Consider the following 24,986-nt stretch of genomic DNA (forward strand, 5'->3'; position numbering starts at 1 on the left):
TGCGACGCGTGCAGATCGTTTCGATCCAAGAAGACGCTCTGCGATCGTCGGGCTAGACGTCATGAAATGCAGAGCCAAAACATCTAATACACGCCGGACATCTTCGGTGAAGTATCCGAACATGAAGAATTCGAAGTAACAAGGGGCCGTAGAGGAATAGGAAGAGCAGCCCTTATCTGTACCTGAATACCCCTTGCCCCGAAATCCAATTCCACTTAAGCAAAAGACTCCGGTCTCACCTCCGCCTCCGGTCGACACCGAGACGATGTTTCCAACGCCCCGCCTCTTGACTCAGCACCGAAACCCATTGCCAAGCCTTCAGGCTCGGGATCAAGCGGGTCAAAGTCTGGCACCGAGCCAAAACCTTCGAGCTCAAAACCAAAGACTTCTTCGGAGACGAAACCCTCGACGCCAAAAAGCAAAACAGCTCCGGAGCCAAAACCCTCGATGCAGAAAAGCAAATCCGCTTTGGAGCCGAAACCTTCCAACCATTATTCCATCCCGGTACCGAAATCCTCGGTGCCGAAACCGAAAAATGCTCCTTTGAAGCCGCAGGATCCGATTCTTGACTTACCAGCCCCCAAATCAGATCCTTACCAAAAGGAACGTATACATTAATCCTGAAACAGGACATCTTACCAAACTGCCTCACAAACACAAACCTGAGTCAGAGGACATACTTCATAAGATTCCTTTAAAGAAGAGGAATGTCGGTACTAACCCTTCTCCTCCTCCTCTCCCACTACGTTCCCCTACACCTTCACCACCTTCTCCAGTATTGGAACATTTACTCATCACACCACACAATTCTCCACCCTCACAGTCTGATGATGATGATGGAGAGGATGGAGATATTCAGTTACCTGTAGATCCTTGGAAAGACTATACCATTGATCCACCTACGGATAACAATCCAGACCTTTACCCTGCAAAGCCTTCCCCTCCTGATGACAGTGTAGTTTATTTAGAGTTGCTTGCCAGGGCAGCACAATATTTATTTATTTATAACGTTTTATATAGCACGAACAAGATCCAGGGGATATCAGAATGCTTTACATTAGGATGGAAGGAAGGACATAAATGCAAAGTCGACAACAAGTAGTCGTAAAAAAAAAAAAAAAAATAACAAGCAGGAATTGTTACTAATTCAGGGGCAGTTGCACCATGGAGGGTCATACAGTAAACAAGTTTGTACAATGGAAGTAGGAATAATGCCTTCAAGTAGGTGAGCCCTGCCCAATCAGGGTAAGAATTTATTCATTAAGAGTCTTTTGGCTTCCAATTTGTACGCCGTCTTTGCAGAGATTCTGCGTACTTCTGGAGGAAGAGAGTTCCAAATCTTTATGGCGGCGCCGGAGAAGGCTCTGTGACAGGTTCTCTTTTTCTTAAGGATGCGTGGTTTCAAGAGGAAAGTATTGGTGCTCCTTGAGGCTCTTGCCCCCACAAGAAAGCTCAAGTTTTTGCGCTAGGTACCTGGGAGAATTGAAGTGAAGAGCTTTGTGTGTCAGAACAGCAATCTTAAACTGAAAACGAGCTTCAAAGGGCAGCCATTTGAGAGATTTTAGGACTGGGGATATGTGCTCATTTCTCTTTGAGCCTATAACAAGTCTAGCCGTGGAGTTCAGCGATACTCTTAGAGGAGCCAGAATGTATTTGGGTAGGCCGCAGAGGGTCGTCTCAGCAGGACAAGCTCTTGGACCACCTGTTTGAAATAGTTTTGTGGAAGAAAAGGTTTGATCTTCCCGAGTGTCCTCATCAAGTGATTGGCTCCCTTGCAGACCTTACTGATGTGATTTTTCATGTTCAGGTGCTTGTCCAGGGTGACTCCGAGCGATTTGGCTGAGTCTATGATAAGAGGAGTGCAGTTGAAGGCAGTGAGGTGATTCAACCAAAGGTCAAGCTTGGGGGTATGGTTCGGAGGGGACATGACCATGAATTCCGTTTTGGAGGTGTTGAGCAGGAGATGGTTCTCAGTTAACCAGTTTTGAGTAGAGCATAGGGTCGTGTTGAGAGAGATGAAATTTTCCGGGGAAGAGATTTTCACATAGATTTGCGTATCGTCCGCATGCGTATGAAAGAGAGTGTCCGTGGAGTTTACAGAGTTAGCTAATGGTACCAAGAACAGGTTGAAGAGGATAGGAGATAGGGCGATCCCTTGGGGCACCCCCATGTGAACTGGAGAGGGCTGGAATTGAGAGTGATTTGCCTTGACCCTTTGAGATCTGTGGTGGAGGACGGACGAGAACCATTGTAGCACCTGACCAGAAAAACCCATCCAGTTTTCCAGAATGGAAAGGAGGTTGTCATTATTAACCGTGTTGAATGCTGAGGAAAGGTCCAGGAGGATCAGGAGGCAGGATTCGTTTTGGTCAAGCATTTTTAAAATGTCATCTATAACGTGAATGAGCGCCGATTCGGTGCTATGCCCCTTCCTAAAGCCAGATTGATGCTGGTCAAGGAGTTGGTACTCCTCTGTGTGAGCACAAAGTTGGGATTGCACGCATTTTTCAATGAGTTTCGCTAGGGTGGGAATGTTGGAGATAGGATGGAAGTTATTGAGATCAGCTTTGTCTGCGTTGGGTTTTTTCAGTATAGGTGAAACCTGAGCTGCTTTTAAGCAATCTGGGATTGTGCCTTGAGAGAGTGAAGCGTTTGCAATCCTTGTCCAGGTGGGGATGAGAACATTCTTGATTTCTTTGAAGATGGCTGGTGGCAACAGATCATTGAAGTGGTTGGATGGGTTTATGTTATGAAGGATCTTGGTGATGTCTTTTTCACTAAATGGGGTAAAGGTGCTCCAGGACGCATTGTTCTTGATGTTCAGGTTAGTAGAACTGCGTTTTTCACAGAGGTCAAGAGGTGATCTGTCATTGGAGGAAGGCAATAGAGCCTTCTTAGAATGGTGATGAGTCTTGCTTTCTCAGTGAAGAAAGCAGCAAGTCCGTCGCAGGAGGGAGAGCTGCCACCAGCATCAGAGTGGTTTGGACCTACAACTGATTGCTGTTTGACCAATTCGAAGAGTTTCTTGGGGCGGTTTGCCGCTTGATCCAGTTGGTGTTTGAAATAGTCAGCCTTCGCGCTCTTAATTTGTTTGTTGTAAAGGCTTCTAGCATCTCTAAGGAGTTTTAGTTGGTCCACAGAGGGATTGGATCGCCAGGAACAATCAAGTGATCTCAGGTTGCGGCGTTCTATGTTTAAATTGTCATTATACCAGGGTTTGGATAATTTCGTTGAGGCATTTTTTTTTTATCATGGGGCGCAACTACATCAATCAATCAAACATTTGTAGAGCGCACTAATCACTCGTGAGGGTCTCACGGCGCTGAGGGGAGGAGGGGGTGCAGCTACTTCTCGATCAGCCAGGTCTTGAGATGTCTCCTGAAGGTCAGCAGGGTGTTCCATGTCTTGGCGGTGAGGTAGGAGAATGATCTGCCGCCGATGGTCGTCCTGTGGATGCGCTGAACGTTGGCGAGGGCGAGGTTGCCGGAGCGAAGCTGGTGGTTCAAGGTGTAGAAGGTGAGTCCTTGGTTGAGGTATACTGGTCCAGTGTTGTGGAGTGCCTTGTTAGCGTGGGTGAGGAGCTTGAAGGTGATCCTCATCTTGACTGGGAGCCAGTGCAAGTCTTTCAGGTGAGCTCTGATGTGGACGTGGCGGGGGATGTTGAGGATGAGGCATGCGGAGGCGTTCTGTATGCGTTGTAGTCTTTTCTGGAGTTTGGCAGTGGTTCCTACGTAGAGGGCGTTGCCGTAGTCCAGTCTGCTGCTGACGAGGGCCTGGGTGACTGTCCTTCTGGTTTCAGTGGGGATCCATCTGTAGATCTTGCGTAGCATGCGGAGGGTGTTGAAGCAGGAGGAGGAGATGGTGTTAACTTGCTGAGTCATTGAGAGCGATGAGTCCAGGATGAACCCCAGGTTGCGTACGTGGTTGGTTTGTGTCGGTGCGGATCCCAGTGTGGTCGGCCACCAAAAGTCGGCCCAGGTGGAAGGGGTGGAGCAGAGGATGAGGACCTCTGTCTTGTCCGAGTTCAGTTTCAGTCGACTGTTCTTCATCCAGTTGGCGACGGCCTTCATTCCTGGTTTTGGCGGTGGCGGGGTACTTGGTGAGGGAGAGGATCAGCTGGCTGTCATCGGCGTAAGAGATGATGTTGGCGAGCGGTGCAATGTAGACGTTAAAAAGGGTTGGGCTGAGGGATGATCCTTGGGGTACGCCGCAGGTGATGTTGGTGGTTGCGGATCGGAATGGAGGGAGGCGGACCCTCTAGGTTCTGTCGGTGAGGAAGGAGGTGATCCAGTCCAGGGCTTTGTCGCGGATCCCTGCGTTGTGGAGGCGTGTACGTAGGGTGTGGTGGCAGACCGTGTCGAAGGCAGCCGAGAGGTCCAGAAGGATGAGGGCCGCGGTTTCACCATTATCCAGCAGGGTCCTGATGTGGTCGTTGGCAGTGATGAGGGTGGTTTCGTGCTGTGGTTGCTGCTGAAACTGGATTGGGATGGGTCCAGGGTGTTGTTCTCCTTGAGGAAATGGGTCAGTTGCCTGTTGACGATCTTCTCAATGACTTTTGCCGGGAGCAGGGAGATGGGCCAGAAGTTCTTGAGGTCCTTTGGGTCTGCCTTGGGTTTCTTGAGAAGGGCGTTGATCTCGGCGTGTTTCCAGCTTTCCGGGAAGGTGGCGGTCTCGAAGGAGCTGTTGATGGTCTTCCGGAGTTGGGGTGCGATGATGGAGCTCCTTTATTGAAGATGTGATGAGGGCAGGGGTCCGATGGTGAGCCAGAATGGATGGTGTTCATGATTTTGATGGTGTCGTCATCATTGACGTGGGTCCAGGAGAGCAGGAGGTTGGTGTGGCTGGGGGGCGGTGAGTCTGCGGTGTCGGTGGCTGTCGGGAGGGTCTGGGTGTTGAAGCTGTCGTGGATGTCTGCGATTTTGCGGTGAAAGAAGGTGGCTAGGGAGTCTCATAGATCTTGCGACGGTGGGATGTCGTTGGAGCTGGAGCTGGGGTTGGAGAGTTCCTTCACGATGTTGTGATCGTTGTTGTCAATGCGTTCCTTGAAGGAGGTCTTTTTGTTGGCTCGAATGAGTTGGTGGTGATTGCGGCTGGCATTCTTGAGGACTGCGTGGTTGTCCTGTGTCTGTTCATGGCGCCACTTTTTCTCAAGTCTTCGGAAAGTCCGCTTGGATTCCTGGAGGTCTGTGGTGAACCAGCTGGCCTTTCTGTCAGTGCGTCTGGTTGAGGGTTTCTTGATCGGGGCAAGGGTGTTGGCGCAGTCCTCGATCCATTGCCTGAGGTTGCGGGCGGCTGTGTCGGTGGTGTCAGCTGGTGGGTCTCGGGCGAGTGTGGTGATTAGTTGGTCTTCGGTGACCTTGTTCCAGCTGCGGTGGGGGATCTTTTGCGGGCTGTGGTGCGTGGTGGGTTTCTTGAAGGTGAAGTAGACGCAGCGTTGGTCGGTCCAGTGGAGTTCGTTGGTGTGGCAGACGGTGACGTGGTTCCTGGCGGAAAAGATGGGTTCAAGCATGTGTCCGGCGGAGTGGGTGGGAGTCGCGACGAGCTGTTTGAGTCCGAGGTTGGCGAGGTTTTCAAGCAGGGTGATGGAGTTGCTGTCGTTGGCGTTCTCGAGGTGGAAGTTCAGGTCTCCGCGGAGAATGTAGTCTGTGGAGGCAAGGGCGTGTGTGCTGACTATGTCGGAGATGGCATCGCTGAACTGTGGTCAGGGTCCGGGGCGTTTGTAAACAAGGGTTCCTCTGAGGGTGGTGTTGAGGTCAGTGTGGATCTGGAAGTGCAGGTGTTCGGCGGCGCTGGAGGTGTCTTCAGTGCTGGTCGCGATTTAGAGGGTATTCCTGTGGTAAATGGCGATTCCTCCTCCTGGTCTGTTGGTGCCGTCCCTTCGAAGAGGACTTCTTGTTTGAAACCCTGTCTAGTACACACAGATGTAGTCAGACTCTTCCTATGCTCAAAGGCATGAAGAGACATGCCAATGACATTTTTAAAGACCCTGTTCGTACTTGTATTCTAACTCCCAGAATAGATACAAAAGTATAAGCCAGCTCCTTCTGATCCACTCTTCATTAAAGGACAGTTACCCCTAGACTCGTTGTCTCCAATGCCTGTAAACAGGCTAATTCACAAACCTTTGGGGACGCCCCCCTCCAGACAAAGAGTCAAAATTAATAGACTCCTCTGTCAAACAAATATCTGCCCAGGCAGCAAATCATTGGCGCATTGCTAACACCCAGGTCCTCTTAGTAAGGTATAATAGAGCCCACTGGGACGAGATGGAGCAATTGCTCCAATATCTCCCAGATGAGCACACAACTGAAGCCTAGGATTTAGTACAAGAGGGAAAGCTCATCTCCAATTCCTCTATTAGATGTGCTTTAGATGCTGCCGACACCGCAGCTCGAGAGGTTAATACTAGTCTGTTACTAAGGAGACACGCCTAGTTAAGGATTTCCGGATTCAAACCTGAAGTCCAGCAGTTCATCTTAAATACTCCATTTAATAAAGAGCATCTCTTCGGACCTGAAGTGGATCAGGCATTGGAGAAGATGAAAAAAGACACTGAGGTAGCTAAGTCTATGGGATCCCTACAGTCTCCTTCAAACTGGGGTTCTTTTCGTCGCTCCTTTTACCGTGGGGGGTCCAATACCACATCCTCAGACACCAATGTTTCCTCCTATAAAGGCAACAATCAATCTCCCTCCACAAGAGGTTTCTTTAGAGGGAACAATGGCAAAGGCAGAGTAAAGGGTTCCACACCCCGTAACTCCCCTTCCACTAACAAGCAGTGACTTACCTACTCTTCTCCCGATCATTTAACACCTGTCGGGGGACGTCTTCTACAATTCCTCCCTATTTGGCAATCTATAACAACAGACAAATGGGTGCTAGTAATTATCTAAAATGGGAATGTCCTGGAGCTTACTTCCAATCCTCCAAACATTCCAACTCGTTCTCACAAACTGTCACCAGAACATTTGCACCTCCTCAAACAGAAAGCCCAGTCTCTCTTGCTAAAAGGAGCCATAGAGCCGGTACTATTACAGTATCAAGGGTCCTCAACCTGATTCTGTGGCAGAACAAGCTCTACACACCCTTGATATTAGAAGAGCTCTCCTTTATTACGTTGAAAGAACAAAAGAATTTAGCAAAGCAAAGCAACTCTTTGTTGCCTTCTCTCCACCACACAAAGGCAATCCCATATCTTAATCAGGCATTGCAAGATGGATCGTAAAATGTATCCAACATGTTATATGAAAGCAAAAATAACTTAATACCCCCTAGAGCGCATTCCACTCGCAAAATAGGGGCTACTATGGCCTTCTTAGGGAATATTCCCCTAGCTGATATCTGTAAGGCAGCTGCAACATGGTCTAGTCCACACACATTCACCAAACAGCTGCAACATGGTCTAGTCCACACACATTCACCAAACACTATTGTGTAGATGTGTTAGCGAGGCAACAAGCTAATGTAGGCTAAGCAGTACTTAGAACACTGTTTCAGATGACTACAATAACTACAGGTTAGCCACCGCTTTGGGAGTATAATGCTGTATAGTCTATGCAAAGCATGTGATCTACAGCTCACATGCCTAGAACGGATAATGTTACTTACCGAGTAAGCATCCGTTCTTGGCATGTAGAGCTGTAGATTCACATGCACCCAACCACCTCCCCAGTCTCCTGTTGTTGTTGCAGTTTCTCAGTTTACATGCATACGCATGGACATATCTATTCTAGACTTACTAACACCATGCTCACCCTCTGTGGGAAACCAATCTAACAATGGAGTAGATGCCCATGCGCACTATCACCGAAAGGAGGAGTCACCTTACCTCGTGACTGGAAAGACTTCTTCGAAGAAAAACAACTTGCAAACATCTGGAACCAACTCTAGATGGCAGGAGTATGCAAAGCATGTGAATCTACAGCTCTACATGCCAAGAACAGATGCTTTCTGGGTAAGTAACCTTATCCTTCTGCTTTTAGTCGTTTTAGTTTTTTTTAGATTAATGAGTGGCCGGCAGCTGTCCCAAGAGTAAAGCATTGCAAAACAATGACTGCTTTATCTGTCCACAGCCTTTAGAGTGCTGCTTGCTACTACCACCTAGTCTTTATTTAAAGATGTTTACAACACTAGCCCGCATACAGCCACAAAACTGACCGCACCACAAAGTTGGTCCACACAGAGCCATAATGCCATCCACATTGATCTGTCAGACTGACATCTGGCACTACCAGATATCCCTATAGACCAGTCCAACCCTGGCCTTGATTAGTGTTGAGGAGTAGATTTGACAAAGTTAAACATGGCAACGGCTTCTAAATTTTTGGACAGATTGCTTTCTGTTTTTTCAGTTTAGCCTTGGAGACAGCTTTATATGTCTCCCCAGACTATTGTTTCACCATTAAATCAATGTAACATACTTACATAGAGGGGCTTTTGGTCAACAGGCTTCATCCCAAATGGGAGACTGGTAGACCTTGGTCCCTAATCCTGAGTCTAGCAGCAAGGACGTTTTGGTGATCTTCTTTCTCCTGATTATACAGTGCTGTTCAACAAAGTATGTGGCACAGACTCCCACCTATGTGATTTAATGTCTGGCCTTTGAAATTTGTGTTGGGGTGTCAGTTTCTTAGAAGTGCTCTTTCCTCTGCAATGCCCTTTATCACATGGAGAGTCTGCCACAGTAACAGTGGCTCCAATTCTGAATGACCCAGAACGCAGGCCAAGGGAGTAACTGGGGATCACACCTGGCTTTCAGCATTACTGAAATATAGCCAATTAAGGTTCAAAGGACTAAGCCTTCCTCCCTATTAGATTCCCTGTTAATGCCAGCCTTATCAGTCTCACCATCTCCCTGACAATGAGCTCAGGCCTCACTGACCAATAACTCTTCCGGGAATCAAAGAGCCCCTTGATGTGTACAGAAAATGGTCTGTTCCTCTCCCTTCATTGTGTGTGCTTGTCCATGTCCGTGTGCATGTTCCCCCATCAGGAATGTTAGAATTACACATCTCTTGGCTGGGTGTTGCAGTTCTCACCTCCCCAGCCTCTACATAACCTGTGCATCCAAAGTAGAATACACAGGCCTCTATGTTATGTACCAACCCAGCACACAAATGCAAGTATCACACAATGTATGGCACTGCACACAACCCATACAGGCAAAAGGTGAGTTAATTGCACAGAACTTTACACGAATGGCCCAGTAGCCCCACACCTGGGATACAGGCCTGTTCACATTACAGATTCTGCTGAACACAAAATGGGTATGATGCCACCACGGTGCATGTGACACTTAACTCCAGGTAAGGGCAGTAGCCCTCTACCTTCACAAGGGTACCACTTGGTGTACCCCCCTCCCCTCCTCCCCAAGTCTAAACAGATTGCATTACCTTTAGACAGTCGTGTGATCCGTGTTCACCCATGACCAAAAATCAGTACCAAGGATCCAGATATCGTTGCAGCGGGGGCACTCATTGTAGGGGTGCATGTCCATCATTGTGCAGGGGGCTTTTCTGTCCCAACAGCATCGTGCTGCAAACAGTCTCACCTTTTTTTGGTCTGAGGGATTCTGTAATCCCTTGCAGTACAAATAGACATTTTGCAAAGAGTTGAACCCCTTCGGAAACATTAATAGTAATGGAACTTGGCTTGTGAATCATTGCTAATAGTTGCTTCACCCCTTTCCTCACGCAACTTGACAGGGTTGGCAAAAATTTATTTGGGATTTATAATGACCACTACCATTGCTATTTTGTTCTTTACGAATTGGGACATCATTGTTCTGTGCTGCCTCTCTTTCTGAAGCCATATACCGGCACCTGTGTTTGTGAATGCATGAAATCCACCATACTCGTGTACTTTCTGTAATCACAGGTGCAATTTACAAGGGGAAGAACAGCCATCTGTAAATGTGTGATTAAGACTGTGGAATATACTCTCACAGATCTCTCCTTCTGCACACCTCAGTTGAACCTAATGGAATGAAAAAGCACAAAAATGGTATGGTCTTTTAAAATATGGTCAAATTGGCTAATTCCTAATTACAATACTTAACTTTCCTATAAGGCCATAGTATATGGTACTGAAATACACCCATGGTATAGAAGGGTAAATTCCGCTGCAGCACTTATCATGCCATCCACTTGTGTGAAAAAGAAAAACATGGCTTCTGGCCTACTATTGAAGCTTGATTGCTGTGGTTTATACCTGAAGTCCAGCGGACTCTTGCGGCAAGTTTATCCCACTTCAATGCAACCTTCCTGGAGACCGTCAAATGTAGAAATCTTGACTGGACGAAGGTATCTTTCCGACAAGAGGACTTCCCTGGGTGCATAATTTGGTTTTCTTCTGTTTGCAGCTTTTCCAAAACTAACAGCTTTAGCTGGACCTCCAACAATATCTATCTCTCTTCAAACAGACTTCGTCTTGCCTTGGTGGTGGCTTTTAACTTATGTTTCAAAGATTAAAACGGAAGGTAAAATCTTTGACTGGGATGACCCTTCTTGCTGTATCCAAACTGCTTTCCATTGCGATCAGCCTGACATTGTGCAAAAGCCCAGGTCAACCCCGACTAGTGGTTACTGATTGGCGCTTTTTGCCTTGAATCTTCATTTTCTTCATTTAATTTTTTTTCTCTATTTTTATGAACTGGAGTGGGATTTTTATTGTGTTGTGTTTTTAACTTTTTAACTGTGTTGGTACTTCTAAATACTTTACATATGTTCTCTAAATTATGTCTTGTCTGCTCCATGCCATAGCTACCAGGGGTTGAGTTCAAGTTTAACATTATTAAAACTTTATGTTGGGCCTAACAAGGTGGTGACTTTATTACTTTTGGTGGACTACCATCCACCCCCAAATAATAAATCACTTTCTTACCATTAGGACCTAATGTGCTGACTTAGTTACTTCAGGTTGCTAGGTATTAGGAAGTTCAGTCCAATCTAAGAGATGTTGTTGAGGCGAAAACTTTCCATTCATTCCAGTAAGTGTTTTTAAATACTTGGCAAATGGATATCCTTTCCTGTACCATGCTCTTTTTAGGGTCAGAGTAAATAAGAAATGCACTTGATATCAATTCACTTGAGTCCAAGGTCCTTGAGGAGAGATAAGAATAGCTCAGAGGAGCATCACTCTTCAAATAATCGTTCAAGTGATAGTTTGGAGATTCCAAGATGTGTGAAAGTATATGGTGACATATTAAACTCTCCCGTTCATGGTAAAAATGATCTAATTGGCTTATTTTATTCTATTGAGGATCGTCATCGATGGCTTCTGCATGCGGAGGAAGTTTGGCATTAATGGATGCAGGTAAAACACTACATTTTACTATTGAGCCTATTACATATCTCTGTTTACTGCCTTGCAAACATATTTTAAACAATACTTTTCATTGATGACATCACAAAGTGCAAGCCATTGCTGTTGAGGACTTGGGCAATGAGCAATATGAATGGTTCAGTGTATCAGTGCATTGCGAATGAGCAGTAAACGGTTCATTTAAGTGATGAATGGAAGAAAAAAGTTCGAATTTCTTTTCTTCATTATAGTCCAGGTGAAATAATGACTGTAGACTGTAAGATATCCTTTTCCCTCAGTCTGTTAATAGAATGAATTGCTAAGAATGCAGTCCCCTGTACTGTTTTTTGTTAAGTGGTTCAATTCTTGATATTTTCTGGACCTGGAACATGGTAGCGGGCTATGACCGGCTCAGACTTTTTTTCTTGTGGGTCTTATGTGGCAACAAGACATTTTATACAACCCCACAGTTATTTCATGTTCATTAGTTACAAGTGATGGAAATTATTTTTGGGAAGCATTAAAACTGGATTTTACCTCCCTATTGTGTACCTAGTCCTCTGAAAAACATGCTGGAGAGACTTTGGGATTATGATAAAAACCTTAATCATCTAAAATATGCCTTGTACGTTGAGTCATGCAACTATAACTCTCTCTTCACAATGCACTGTTTGATGAAAACACACATGATGTCACAAATGACATTGCTGATGATATCCCATGATTGAAATCACTCAGCGTCTCTGTTCCCTGTAGGCCTTTGGATGTACGGAATGGAATTTGACTGTTCTCAGTAATGTCTTGGTGGCCTGTGCGCCGTGCCCCTACAGACTGTGCAGGGCCTTCAGCTTTAGTGAAACATGCTCTTGGTGCAATGAGTGGCCTGCGGCCAGCCCTGCGTTAATCATCCTTTTCCTCCTGAGCCCACAAGGTTTGTCCTTTGGCTATACTCAAACTGTGGGCATAGGCCCTGGCCTTTGGCAGCACCCACCACAAGGAAGAACCTGCTATACCAAGACTCTAGTTATAACCAGGGTGGCAGAATTCAAAGGAAACAATGCTGCATTTACAGAACCAGCCTGCTCATGCAAAAAACAACCATATGCAACTTCAGTGATGTCATTGATGATGTATCTGATGTCATTAGTGACATTGTTTGTGAGTTTGAAAACATTGCACTGTGGAATCGTTTGGTTCTGTAGCTCAATAGAAGTGCTAACGTTTTATGTTTTGTTGTTCTTAGGTTGTGAATAGAAATTCTATTCAACTGAAGTATGTGTGTGTATATGTGTGTGTATGTTTGTGTATATATATATATATATATATATATATATATATATATATATATATATATATATATATATATATATATATATATATAATTTTTTTAATGAAAAGAGTTTGATGTTACATTTAGGTGAAAATTTCAGTCACAACTTTTTAACCATAAAAACTCCGGAGATTTTCCAATTAGTTATTTCAAGTAACTAAGGTAACTATAACTCTCGCTCCCACCATGCACAGTTTTTTCATCAATAATTTCATTGCAAATGTTGCAGTGATATTATCAATGTTGTCATAGAAGATCTCATGAGTAATGTAATTTGTGGAGTAATTAGCAGTGCTTGCCATGGGTGTGAGTTATAGTTACCTTAGGGCAGTTACTTGAGATACCTATAAATGGTAAATGTCAGTGTTTTTGTACATTCAAAATGTGACGTCACTGAAATTTTCACTTAACGTTACTTTAACCTTTGTTTTTTTTCAGTAAATTTCGAGGGTTTTTTAACTTAACGTAATATCTTATTATCAAACATAAAACCAACCCCCGTCGCTCACAGTGTTTGTCCATGCGTGCCAGGCCGCCCCTGCATCCATCTCCTTGCAGGCAGCCATACCACGCCACACACTGTCTACGCAGCCTTTTTTTTCTTTATTAAGTGAAGAGGGAGCACGTGCCCTCCGATCCACTGTGTTCCTGGGTACCCCATCCTCCAGAGTCAAAACATATTTGTGTAGTGGAGGGAGTGCGTGGTCCCCTACCTCGAGCCACAAGGGGCCCGGGAACCCCAACTTCAGGACCTTTAAGGTAAGAGGGTGCATGGCCCCTTACCTGAGCCAATAGTGGCCCCAGTAACCCATCCTCTGGGGCCAAAACAAATGTTAAGAGGAGGACCACCACGCGGCACCCGAGCCTCAATAAACCCCAGAGCTCCCTTCATCCAGGGCTGCAAATAACTTAAAGGGGAGAGGGAGTCGGCCCTCCTCCCCAAGCCTATTGTGAACGTGGGGACCCCATTCCCCCAAGGATTGTCTCACTATTAGGGTGGTGCCCACCCAGGGCACCCACCAAACAGCATGTTGTGGGCTGCAGCGGTGGGCCCAATGGTCCCAAATAGCCCCCCATATGTTGCAGGAGCCAGCAGTGCTCCAGTGCTACGGGAGCAGCTGTTCTTTTTGTTTGCTCCTGCCGGGTGGGAGAAATGTGTGTTTCCCTGCCCACAAGAGCACAGGCAGGGATACAAAAGTCAGTTTGTACCTGGCTGGAGCATTTTTGAAGCTCCCGCCTAGTAAGGGCAGTCATGCCTTCCCTGCTTGTATTCCTGCGGGCAGGGTAGACATGTCTGGTCCCACCCAGCGGGAGCTTTAAAAAGATATTCTATCAGGTGGGAGTAGACATATATAAACCGCCTCCATCAGAGACATTCAAAGACTCAATGATGTACTGAGAGATGCTTAACACTGGCTGTCATGTAATCACCTTAAACTAAACCCCGACAAAACCGAGGCACTCCTCATCTCGAACAAAGAGGAGAACCCCCAAATTGCTGAATGGCTAAGAGCCGTCGATGTGCTCAACGGGAATCTCATCCTGGCCGACTCTGTCAAATCACTAGGCATCACGCTAGACCCCAAACTGGACATGACCAGACACATCAAGAATTCGGCCAAGAGCGCTTTCCTTATCCTAAAGCTATTGAACAAAATAAAACCTTTCATTCCGCCCAGTGATCTCAAACAGGCCACCCAAGCTCTGGTGCTGTCAAGACTGGACTATGGTTACGCAGTCCTCTCAGGAATAGCAAAATCACATCTGGCTCCCCTCAAAACAACTCTCAATGCGGCAGCCAGAATGGTCCCTGGAATCAAGAAATTTGACAATATTTTCCTGCACTCAGAGAGCTTAAGTGGCTCCCAGTCAAAATGCGGGTTAGCTTCAGAACAGCCTGCCTCACACATGAAGCCCTGCACACCGGCAAACCCGAATATTTGGCGGCCACACTCAAAAAAGCCGGTCAGGCCAGGAACCTCAGAAGCTCAAACTCCCTCCTACTCATCCCACTAAAAACTCAAAAACAAAAAACTGTGGCACAATTCTTCGCCGGGAGCGCGCCTAAAATCTGGAACTCTATTCCCCCTCGCATCAGAACCATTCCCTCTTTTGTAAATTTCAAAAGCCAACTCAAAATCCTGTTCCTCGACAGCTCCCTAGGGAACCAATACTGAGGCTCAAGTGGGAGGGGTGGCACCGCCTCCCCTTTTTTGCAATGTTGGCCCCAGGTAAGGAGTCCCGGGGCCTAGTGAGAGTCAGGGAGGGGGGCGCTTGCCTCCTCTCCTTTTTTACGTTGTGGGCTCCAGGGGATGGGACCATATGCCCCTTTCCCTTCATTTTAAAGACAGCCCTAGCGGATGTGATCTTTGGTCCTCTCAGAGGCTTGGGGAGGGCGAGTTCCCCCTCAGCTCCCACCCCCGCCCTTCCACCACCACCACCATCTTTACCACCACCACCCCTGAGCCCTGGCCCACTTTGGGGTGTATTGTTAGCTTTACCCTGGGAGACTGCCCTTTTTTATTTTTATTTTTAAATTGCAGTGAATTTGAGATCCGTCGGATCTGCGGATCCTCTGTGGCGTGAAATATACAACATTTTTTAGCATTAATTGCTCAAAAACGCAATTTAGGCATCAGAGAAAAATCGTTCAGGTAAGTACGTTTTTAAATAGGAATTCTTTTCACTTTAAACATTGGAAACTGCAATTTCTGAGTTCTGTAATGTTATCGTATAGAAGGAATGGAAATTTCTGCAAACAGGTACAGTACATCGACTTACAGGACCAATCTCCAGGAGTTAAGGTGAGTGATGGGAAAGGCCTAAAGCAGCACCAACAGTACACTACCAGCGGCACGAAGGTGGCTGGGTACGCAGTGCAAATCAGGGTCGGGAGCCCAATGCGTTCAATGTGGATCCGTCTCTGGAAGAAAATGCTGCAGACTCTGGCTAGGAAGCCTGTTCAGCTGAACCAGCGAATGGGCTCAGGCCCTGCGATGCTCGGGGACACGTGGTCGCCTTTGGTCCTCTTCTCCAAGGCCCTGGGCCGACGGGTGCAAACGGGTCTTTAGGCGTTGGGTTTTTCTTACTGGAGCAGTCACAGTCAAGGGGACCTGCGTGCAGAGGCTGCAGGCGATGTTGGGCAGTCCAGGAGGGGTGAAGCCGCGATGGACTCGGGCTCTGGTGGGCTGGGGAACCTTGTTTGCACTCTTGGCCCACTTCAACTCGGGCCGGCGGCGACGGGTGCAGTGGTGGCTTCAGGTGTCTAGTTTTGGGGGTTCCAGAGGCCTCAGAGTCTCTTCTTTGTAGTTTCTTCTTGAACAGTCCACTGTTCTCTGGAGTATTGAGTTTTTGTTGAAGGCAAGCAATCCTCTCAGGTTTCTTGCATCTCAGCTGCAGGACGAGTCGACTTTGGTGCAGACAGGGCTGCAGACAGGCCAGCGGGGCTGGGGCCAAGTCAGGGGCTCGCTTCAGTCTTCTTCTGCTTTTGCGGCCCTTCAGTGTCCTCTCTCTTCCTAGGTCATCAGGATCTTCTTCTCTGGAGCCAGGGGCTCCCCTAAATACTGAAAACTAGGGGTGTTCAGGGAGTGTAGGGTAGTAGCCAATGGGCTACTGACCCTTGGGGCCACTACAGCCCCAATATGACCACTTCCTGTGGTAAGTAGGCATAACCCTATCCCAGAATTCCTGGGTATGCCATCACAAAGGTGGCTACCTCTGAAAAGTCGTTTCTACCCCGCAGTTAGACCACCTTAGGGGTGGTACTAGCCTGGGGGTGGCATGCCTACCTGAATACCTAATTTTCCCTCCTGTCCAGGTGCCAAGGGGGCTCTGGACATGGGGGTGGCTTCCTCTCCTGTGAGGGAAGCCAGATTGGCATTCCAAAGGCGGCGACTCCTTTGAAGCTCGCCAGCCCAGGGAGGCTAATCAGCAGGTCATCCTGTTTGAGGGGTGTTACACCCTCTTTCCGGACAGGCTTTTGTTCTTGACCTCCTAAGAGCTAAAGGCTCTGTCTCCAAGAGGTCAGAAACTTGTCTCGAGTGGCAGGCTATTAGAATCCAGTCAGCAAGCACCCCAGAGACTGGTAGGCTGGCATCAGTGTGGAGAGGTTTGATACCAAAGATCCCTATTTTCAGTGAAGGCAGCATGTAGCCGGGGAACTCATTTTCGCCATTGTCCACTACATGGTTTCGGATGGTTTCCCTGGACACTTGCCCTGGCTGAAATAGGGCTGACCAGCACAGGGGCACATCTGCTCACGCAGATATGTCCTCGCATATAATATTAAGCACCCTGCCTTAGGGCTGTCAGGCCTGCTGTAGGGGTGAGTTACAATACATATGCAGTGGTAGGGGACATAAGAGACAAGGATGTGTGATATGTCATGTTTTCTCTTTTGTCTGCACCAAGCCATGCAGCATGCAATGGCAGTAGTGCATGTGCTTGGAGAGAGGTCCCTTAGGGTAACAAAATTCGTGCTGCAACCCTTGGGGACCCTCTTTGTACCTCAGGCCCTAGGTAATCAGGGTACCATTTACTAGGGACGTACATTGAGTGCTAAAGGTTTGCCAATTAGGGAAACAACTGTACATTTTTTTTTTTTTTTTAAAGGAAAGAAAACTAGTATTGGGGACCTGGCTAGCAGGAACCTAGTACACTTCAGTCAAAGTTACATCTAATACCAGGCAATAAGTGTGGGGTACTGCAATAAAATCCAATGTCCCACATATACATATCTGTATGTGTGTGTGTGGGTATATATGGCTTAATTTTGTATTGTGATCGTATTTGCGGCAACTGCTTTTGAGAGATAACCAAACAGCCAGTTTTCTATGCACAGGGGTATATTGACGTGCAAGTTAGGAAATGTCAGAGGGAACCAATAAGTAAGGAACCACTAGAGCAACCCTACCTTCATTATAAATTAAACGCCATACCACTGTAGAAGCATTGTATTATATTTTTAGTTACACATTTAATAGGGTGACATGAAAAAGGGGCCCAACATTTCATTGGCTGAAAAATAAAACAGGACAAATCTGAAAGCAAAAAAAAATGAAAATGTCATGCAGGTATATTATGTTAGCAAGGGTGAGGGAAGATAATAGGAGTGAAATAGACATGGGTCTCCCTGTAAGTAAACTTAAAATAAAGTGGGAATTAGGGGGTGGGGGAGGATCATCCCCATAAATCACACAATAAATACATTAATAAGCATTGACAAAGTCAATAGGTCTCTGCTTTGAAAGGCTGAGCTGTTGACTTTGTCATTGCTTTTTTTCTTTGGTATTAACTAATGCCAAAATGGCTGTCAGAACATCATAACACATAAACAGGCATACATCCCGATTGTCAGTTATCTTGGAATGTTTTCTTATCAAAGAAAGGCCCTTCTAAAAGGCAGCACCTGTGTATATATTTGTTGTGATAGCTGCCCCTGCTTTCTGCCACATGCTTGCACACAAAGCCATTCCAAGATTGCTTACAATGATGAAGCTTGTGTGTTGTGATGCAGAGGTGGCCATTACCTATTCAACTGGTGTAAGAAGCTGGCTCTTTATATAGTGGACCAAAATGAGGTACACTGTGTAAATAGTCCAGGCAAACCCCAGTTTCTTTACAGAGGCACACATTATAACCCAAGTGCTCTTTCTTGTGGTTGTGTTGGCAAGCAGTTAGGCATATCAGAGGATAGTGCTAAGCATTTATTGTTCTTACATAGGTAATAAACGAAACACACTCAAGAATTAATCTGAGACCAATTTAGAAAAAATAAGTCATATTTTTATATAAATGTTTATACCAAGAACTTTGTTCTTGGTATAAACTAGTAAGTACTTTTGCAGATATTAATTTTTACAGATAAGTAAAAGTTCAATATCATGCGATTTTACACAGCACTGCTTACCTATGGAAGAATAGGCATATGTTCCATACAGTTTTTAGGGATCAGTTTCTGGGGGTCTCCTTCAGGACCTAAGGTAGTAGGGGGCCATGGTCCAAAGTACCATTAGCAGTTACTCGTTACCTGCCTTGGGGCGTCCGGTTGCAGAGGTGCTGGTCGGATTGGTAGCTGTGCGCGCTACGCCGAAGGAAAGTAGGGGGCCACCTAGAAGCAGGCTGCATAGGGGGACTCGGGGACAAGTAACGGAAGCTCCTACCATGGGGCTCGGCTCACAAGGTTTACTGGGGAGAAGGGGGCACAGCAGGTCTGTCAGAACCCGGGCTGGGGCGCTCGGGGCAGAGTAAAAAGGTCGGCTAGGCTCTGTGCGTCCTAGAGCCTTGCAGTTGTCGATCCCGCCGTGTGAGGGTGCAAAATCAGGACAGCTGGGCCACTCGGGAAGTAGGTGTCTGCAGTGCTGATGTCCCTCAATGGCTGCTCGGTCTCCATGTGGAGTCCAGATTGGATTCTCACAGTCTTTGTTGTAAGGGGTCCGGTACCCCAGGTATTGTTCCTGTGCTACACCAGTTGGTCCTGGGGTCATCTCACTAGGTGGGGGGACAGATCTGAACTTCAGGAGCACAGGGTCCTCTTCCTGGGGGGCTGCTACATTGGGCTGGCCAGGGAACAGCAACTTCAGTCGACCGGAGGTTGCGTTTCGGTGCTTGTGGACCGCAGATGAGTAGCTCCTCTACTTCAAGGGAGAATATTTAGCAATTTGCAAAGGCTGGAAGACTCCCGGGGTTCTTAGAAGCTGGTCAGCTGCAGGACGAGTAACTGGTCACGATTGTCCGTAATTGGTGCAGACAGGGTTTAGCTCCAAAAGTCCAGAGCTGTCTTCAGTTTGCGTTTTTTCTCGCGTCTCTTCTTTGACCTCTCCCCTTGATTTGTCAAATCTAAGTTCCTGGTGTCAGGAGTGCCACCTAAATACTGAATTTATGTGCGTTACGGGGAGTGACCGGTAGTAGCCAATTAGCTACTTATCTTTAGGGTGTCTACACCCTCTATATGACCTCTTCCTGTGGGAAGTGGGCATATCTCTGACCCAGAAAGCCTAATTCCTCCAAAACTAAGATGGTGGGATTCGAAAATTTGTGTTCACTTCACTTAGACCACTTTACGGGCGGTACTAGCCTGCGATGGGAACTTTCCTCCTGATAAGTTAATTTCCCCACTTGTCCTGGTGCCAAATGGCCCCGGAGTGGCAATTCCCATGTCTGGGGAAGCCTTGAGTCACATATCAAAGGTGGCAGAGACCTTTGAAGCCCCCTCTCTTAATATGCTGATTACTTAGCCATCCCCTTGGAAGAGGTGACAACACCTCCGGCCGGAGCAGGCATTGATTCTGCCGTCAGAAAGTGTGGGCTCTCACCTGCACAGGGTCAGAAACCTGTCTGTGGTGGCAGGCTGGTCTGCACCAGTCAGCCAATACACAAGTAGTTGGTAGGTTTTCAGGGGGCACCTCTAAAGTGTCCCCTGGGGGCATGCATTAATAACTCCATCACTTACATCAGTGTAGGCTTATGAATAGGAGATGTTTAATACCAAATATCTCTAGTTTCAGTGAAGCCATCATGTACCTGGGAAACTCTTAAACACCAGTGTCCAGCTCATGCACTCAAAATGGCCTTCCTATCTACTTGCAATACTTGCAATATCTAAAAATCGACTTCGACATCACAGGGGCATATCTGTTCATGCAGATATGTCAACACATGTAGTAAATGTTGGCCTAGAGCCCAGCTAGCTCACAGTGCCACCATAAGCCCCCCTAACCCAAACAAGGAGCGAATAGTTTCTATGTCAACATATACTACACAGGTGCGTTGAATCTGTCTGGGCACCTCACCCAAAGTTTATGTTGTCCACAAATGCGCAGGTCCTACGGATTAGTGGAAACTACATGACATGGCACTGCCAAGGTTGGTTGGGTTCTTATTTTACGGATCGTCTGAGTAGTTCTATCGTGCCTTCTCAGAGACTCCTACTCGCTTTCAAACCAGAGACGTCCTTGGTAGGGGAATCCCCCTCAGCTGACAAGGTAAAATCCTAAGTATTGGCTGTAGATTGTTCAAGCTGATGAGGAAGTAGAAGGGAAATTAAACATAGCAGAGAACTGCAGACACACAGTTACTCTCAGTTTATTAAACTTTGGTATCCTGGCTACGAGTGAAGACTTTACCTTCGTGGTAGAGGCTCACGGAGCATTCAAGACAGAGGTATTCTATTCCTGGGTTAAATTCCTAGCTGCAAATGATCGTACACAAATGTTTCATGCCTACTTTGAGAATAAAACACTGGAAGAATACACCTCAGATGAAGAACTAGAAATTCCTCTTCCTTATCAAAAGCACATAAATTGGTTTAAAAGCGCCCTCCCACACATTACAGAAAATGAGAGACTAGGTCCGCTCAGCAAAGAAGAAGCGGCACGGCCGTGTCTTAGCTGCATGCATGCTGCATCCAGACACTGCTAATTAAAGTGCAACAGAAATGCATACACTATACAGAGATTTAGTAAACATTTACAGAAATCTTACACAGTTCAGAATGCGCGCACTCACAGTTAACCCTGTGTGGACTGCTGAAGCCGCCCATCCACAATTGACCCCTACTACGGGTATCGGCCCACAAACCCTGAATGCTGTTGCGCAAAAGATTCCCACCAGTTGAGCGCCAATTCTGTTCTGGATGGCACAAAAAACAAGCCAGCTTGAGGCAGTATTTCCCCATATGGGCCCACAGGAGCAACACAGATTACTAACTATTTGTTGCCGATATGTATTGCTTCCCCAGTGGAAGATTGCGTCACTTGGGGTACAGTCTTCATTGCCCTTTATACCACAACTCAGGTACCCTTTCCCTGCCCTGGCCATTTTACCTGATGTATTGAAGCAAGTTACGAATGAGGACGGGGCAGCACCTGCCCTGGACTTAAGGATGAAACTGCTGAGCAGCTTCTGCAGTATTATGTTGAGTAACATAAAAGGGGAGGCAGCTGCTTTAGCTATATGCCAACGCTTGAGGAATTTCACTCCTGCACAACAGCAGCGATAATTATCTAAAATTTTCGAAGAAACCTATGCTATGCTAGGTAGAGATCATTTTGAAGCCAGACCTGGGAAACCACAACTTAAGAGTAATTCTGAAAAGGTTAACTCTGATCAACCACCGACTCTTCAACAAAGAAGAAGTGGGATAATAAACAAAATAATAAAGACAAACAAAGATCACAGGGTGGGTCTCCTCAGCGGGAAGCCACTGAAAAAAGATACAATCTTAGAAACTGTGATAACATTAGGAAGCCTGACTGGTATCAGGATACTGATACACCTTCCTCTTGTTCCATTCAGAAGTCATCCGCCACACGTTCGGAGAGAGGTGGACAGTCGGAGCGCAGACCGGATGAGCACGTGAATCCGAAGAAGGAATCACAATGCTCGTCTGACTACATCATTATTAAAGCAGATAAACTAAAGAATAGTACATCTCAATTCACAAAGAAAAAGATAGCAGTGTCTGCAGGTGTACCATTAACTAGGGACTTTCCAGGGGTTCTAAAGGTATTGGCAATTGGGGGAACAATTGTACAGTTTTAGGGAAAGAGATCTGGCAAATGGCTGAAAGAGGCTGGTCGAAGAAAGCCAATGTTTGAAAGGGGCACTCCCAAAGACCACTCTGTGTATGGTAAGCAGTAGGTATGTTTGACAGCTGGGGTCTCAACTCAGATGTAAAAAGTTCCCTCAAATTAGCAGTGGAAGTATACAACTCATTCAATGAGAACATTTAGAGACTGACATGCTCCTGGGCAGAACATACACAAGAAATCCATTGAATCAAGAGCAGAGACAAAGATAGAAAACAAAGCCATCCAACCATGAGCAGGCCGAAAGCCTACTCTGGCATGTGTTCTGTATTGGAAACAGTAGTCTGCAACAGGCAGCTAAAAATGTAGTCGTTCCCCAAAAAAATATTTACAAGTGCACAGCTCAGGAGATGTCCTACAATCTACAACTAAAAAAAACGAGAATTGAAACTGGAATTAAACTATGTGATTATTCTATTATTAATTCAGAAATAGTTAAAAACATACAGATCTGAAATTAATCACACCAAGTTAAATTTCCAGACATAAATTTTGAAGCAATTGATGGTCCACAGATTAACACTTAGAATAGTTTATTTAGTGCATACAATTATTTTTCAGTTGTCTGTTGTAAAATAATTTGTCACCTGGTACTTAAATGTGTTGTTTTTGTTATTCAACTCAGTGGTGTTTATTTTATCAAGCTCTGAAGAACAAGAAGCAGATTGGATACAACAAAATTTACATTTATTACCTGGTTTTTATGAACAGATTTCTCCACAGGATGCATTATTCCAATTAACGATTTACCAGTGAAAACCACTGGAATGATTACCTGTACAGGAAAAGTTTGTATTTGTATTTGACATTTCATTAAGGTGTATTGCTTTAACAGTTTTAATGCATTTTTAAATAGGTGTGCCAATTTCAGCACCAGTGGCAGGCGTTGCTGTGGGACTAGTTACCAAGTTCAATCCTGAAAAATATGGAGACATTGTAGATTATCGTTTGCTGACAGATATCCTGGTGAGTGTGTCCTGGAGTACGCCACTTCAGTAATTCTCATTCTTAGGATGTGACAACAATTTTGCCATCATTCTCTTGGTACCATGAGATCACAAGGATGTAGAACTGAGCATGGAAGAGATTGCTATTGGATGTGTAAAAGAGGGTCTCAGTGCCCTTTTGTGTTCAGAAGAAGCAATCGCCACATGCCTTTTATACATAGCTAGTTTTTGTTTATAAGCATGTTTCCCATAGGTGCTTTTGGTAATAATAACAGTTTATTAGAAGCATCTCTCACTGGTGTTTTCCTTAAAGGTTCCATCAGTGCTCCACCATTTTCATGGAACTATCATAGAGGATAAGTAGGGCAAACATTACCATAGACAGTTGCAGGAATAGCACCTCTTAGAAATATTCTACTTCTGTGGACCTAATCTAACCTATGTGTTTTATTGAAGAATGTCCGGCCTGACCATGTAAGATTAACTCTGCTGTCCAAGGCTTATCTGAGTGTTGTGTGAGGGAGGTCTTAACCCCCATGCTGCTTTTTAGAGCTGTTGTATAGTTTCCTCTAAAAGCATATTAAATGGGAAAATCCCATGCTGGTGAAGGAAGCGTTATTTTAATGAAAATTGGTTCTCCAGCATTGGTGCCGGTCCAAGAATTATTTGGGAATGGATGACCCTCTTATAAATTTCATAGGTGGAGATGTCAATATATTATACTGTAACTAAGAGAAATACATGAGTGCATTTCACTGAAGCACTCTTGTACGATGTGATGCCCTTAAGTGAGTGATACCTAGTTTGCTTTTGAGTGTTGCAATGAGTGTTTCCTTATGTCAGTTGTCAGGGATTCTCTAGTATGAGAAAAGAAAAATAATTAAATGTAATTCTTCTCATCTACTGATATGTATTATAAAAGCATATTCACTAAAAAGGATTGCATTCTGAAGATTTGTTGTTACAGGCAAGTCACGTTTCCCTTACAGGTTTGAGGTGTCTGGCAAGGAAAGAAAGAGTGGCAAAGGCTACCAGTAAATTTAGTTCACAGAAAAAAGAGTATGGCACTGCACAGACTGGCGCAAATGCTAAACATCCTCATTTACATGTTGCAAAAACATGCCATAGAGGAGTAATTAGTGAACTGCTGTATGAAATATAATGCATCCAAGTGTAAATTCGGGATATTGGTGGTGGCACAGGACGTTGAATACAGGCATGTCATCAAGACCAGTTAGCTGCATGCACGAGATCCATGCATCCACTTGGATGTAAGTAAAATCAAACAAGAACAATCATCCTGCCTTAATTGTCAAACTCCATTCAGTCCCCACACATGAGTACTGTCCTCACACTGGGCTTAATGCAGGTCTAGAGAAACATAGCTCAAAAATAAGGTGCAAACCAGCTTCTGGGCTTAGAGAGCTGGAAGAATTATATGGATTGGTGCATTGTGGCGGAAAAACAAACATATGAGGGATGGGGATGTCCCAAAAATTGGACAACTACCTGTCCGCAGGTGCAAAATTATAGAGGGAAATTGTGGGTGTTTTAGCATCTGCCAAGTCCAGAGGGAAAGTTCCTGGCTAAAAGACAGACCCGATACTGGACTGCCACAGAAATAAGGGGTAAAAAGCTGCACTGATCAAAACAAGACATAATATCCAAAGCTTTTCATCTTTCTTTTTGTTATCATCCAACAGGGAATCGAAGATTACAATGGTGACATGGACTTCAAAATGGCAGGGACTAGTAAAGGAATAACTGCATTACAGGTACTGGATTTTTAATGTTCTACTTTCCATGTCAATTGTCTGAATG

The 24,986-nt window shown here is 45.7% G+C and overlaps 1 protein-coding gene across 1 annotated transcript in view; it reads left to right on the plus strand.

Annotated features, from left to right (window-relative positions):
* The window catches only part of PNPT1 (polyribonucleotide nucleotidyltransferase 1), a 313,627-nt gene that overhangs the window by 168,232 nt on the left and 120,409 nt on the right, over positions 1-24,986 (plus strand). Inside the window, exons 18-20 of the mRNA XM_085612380.1 lie at positions 11,260-11,313; positions 23,075-23,184; positions 24,869-24,940. Coding sequence (XP_085468506.1) covers positions 11,260-11,313; positions 23,075-23,184; positions 24,869-24,940 — 236 coding nt within the window. The remainder of the gene's footprint in view (positions 1-11,259; positions 11,314-23,074; positions 23,185-24,868; positions 24,941-24,986) is intronic.

Source organism: Triturus cristatus, chromosome 6 (genome assembly GCF_964204655.1).
Source record: "Triturus cristatus chromosome 6, aTriCri1.1, whole genome shotgun sequence".
NCBI classification, from domain to species: domain Eukaryota; kingdom Metazoa; phylum Chordata; class Amphibia; order Caudata; family Salamandridae; genus Triturus; species Triturus cristatus.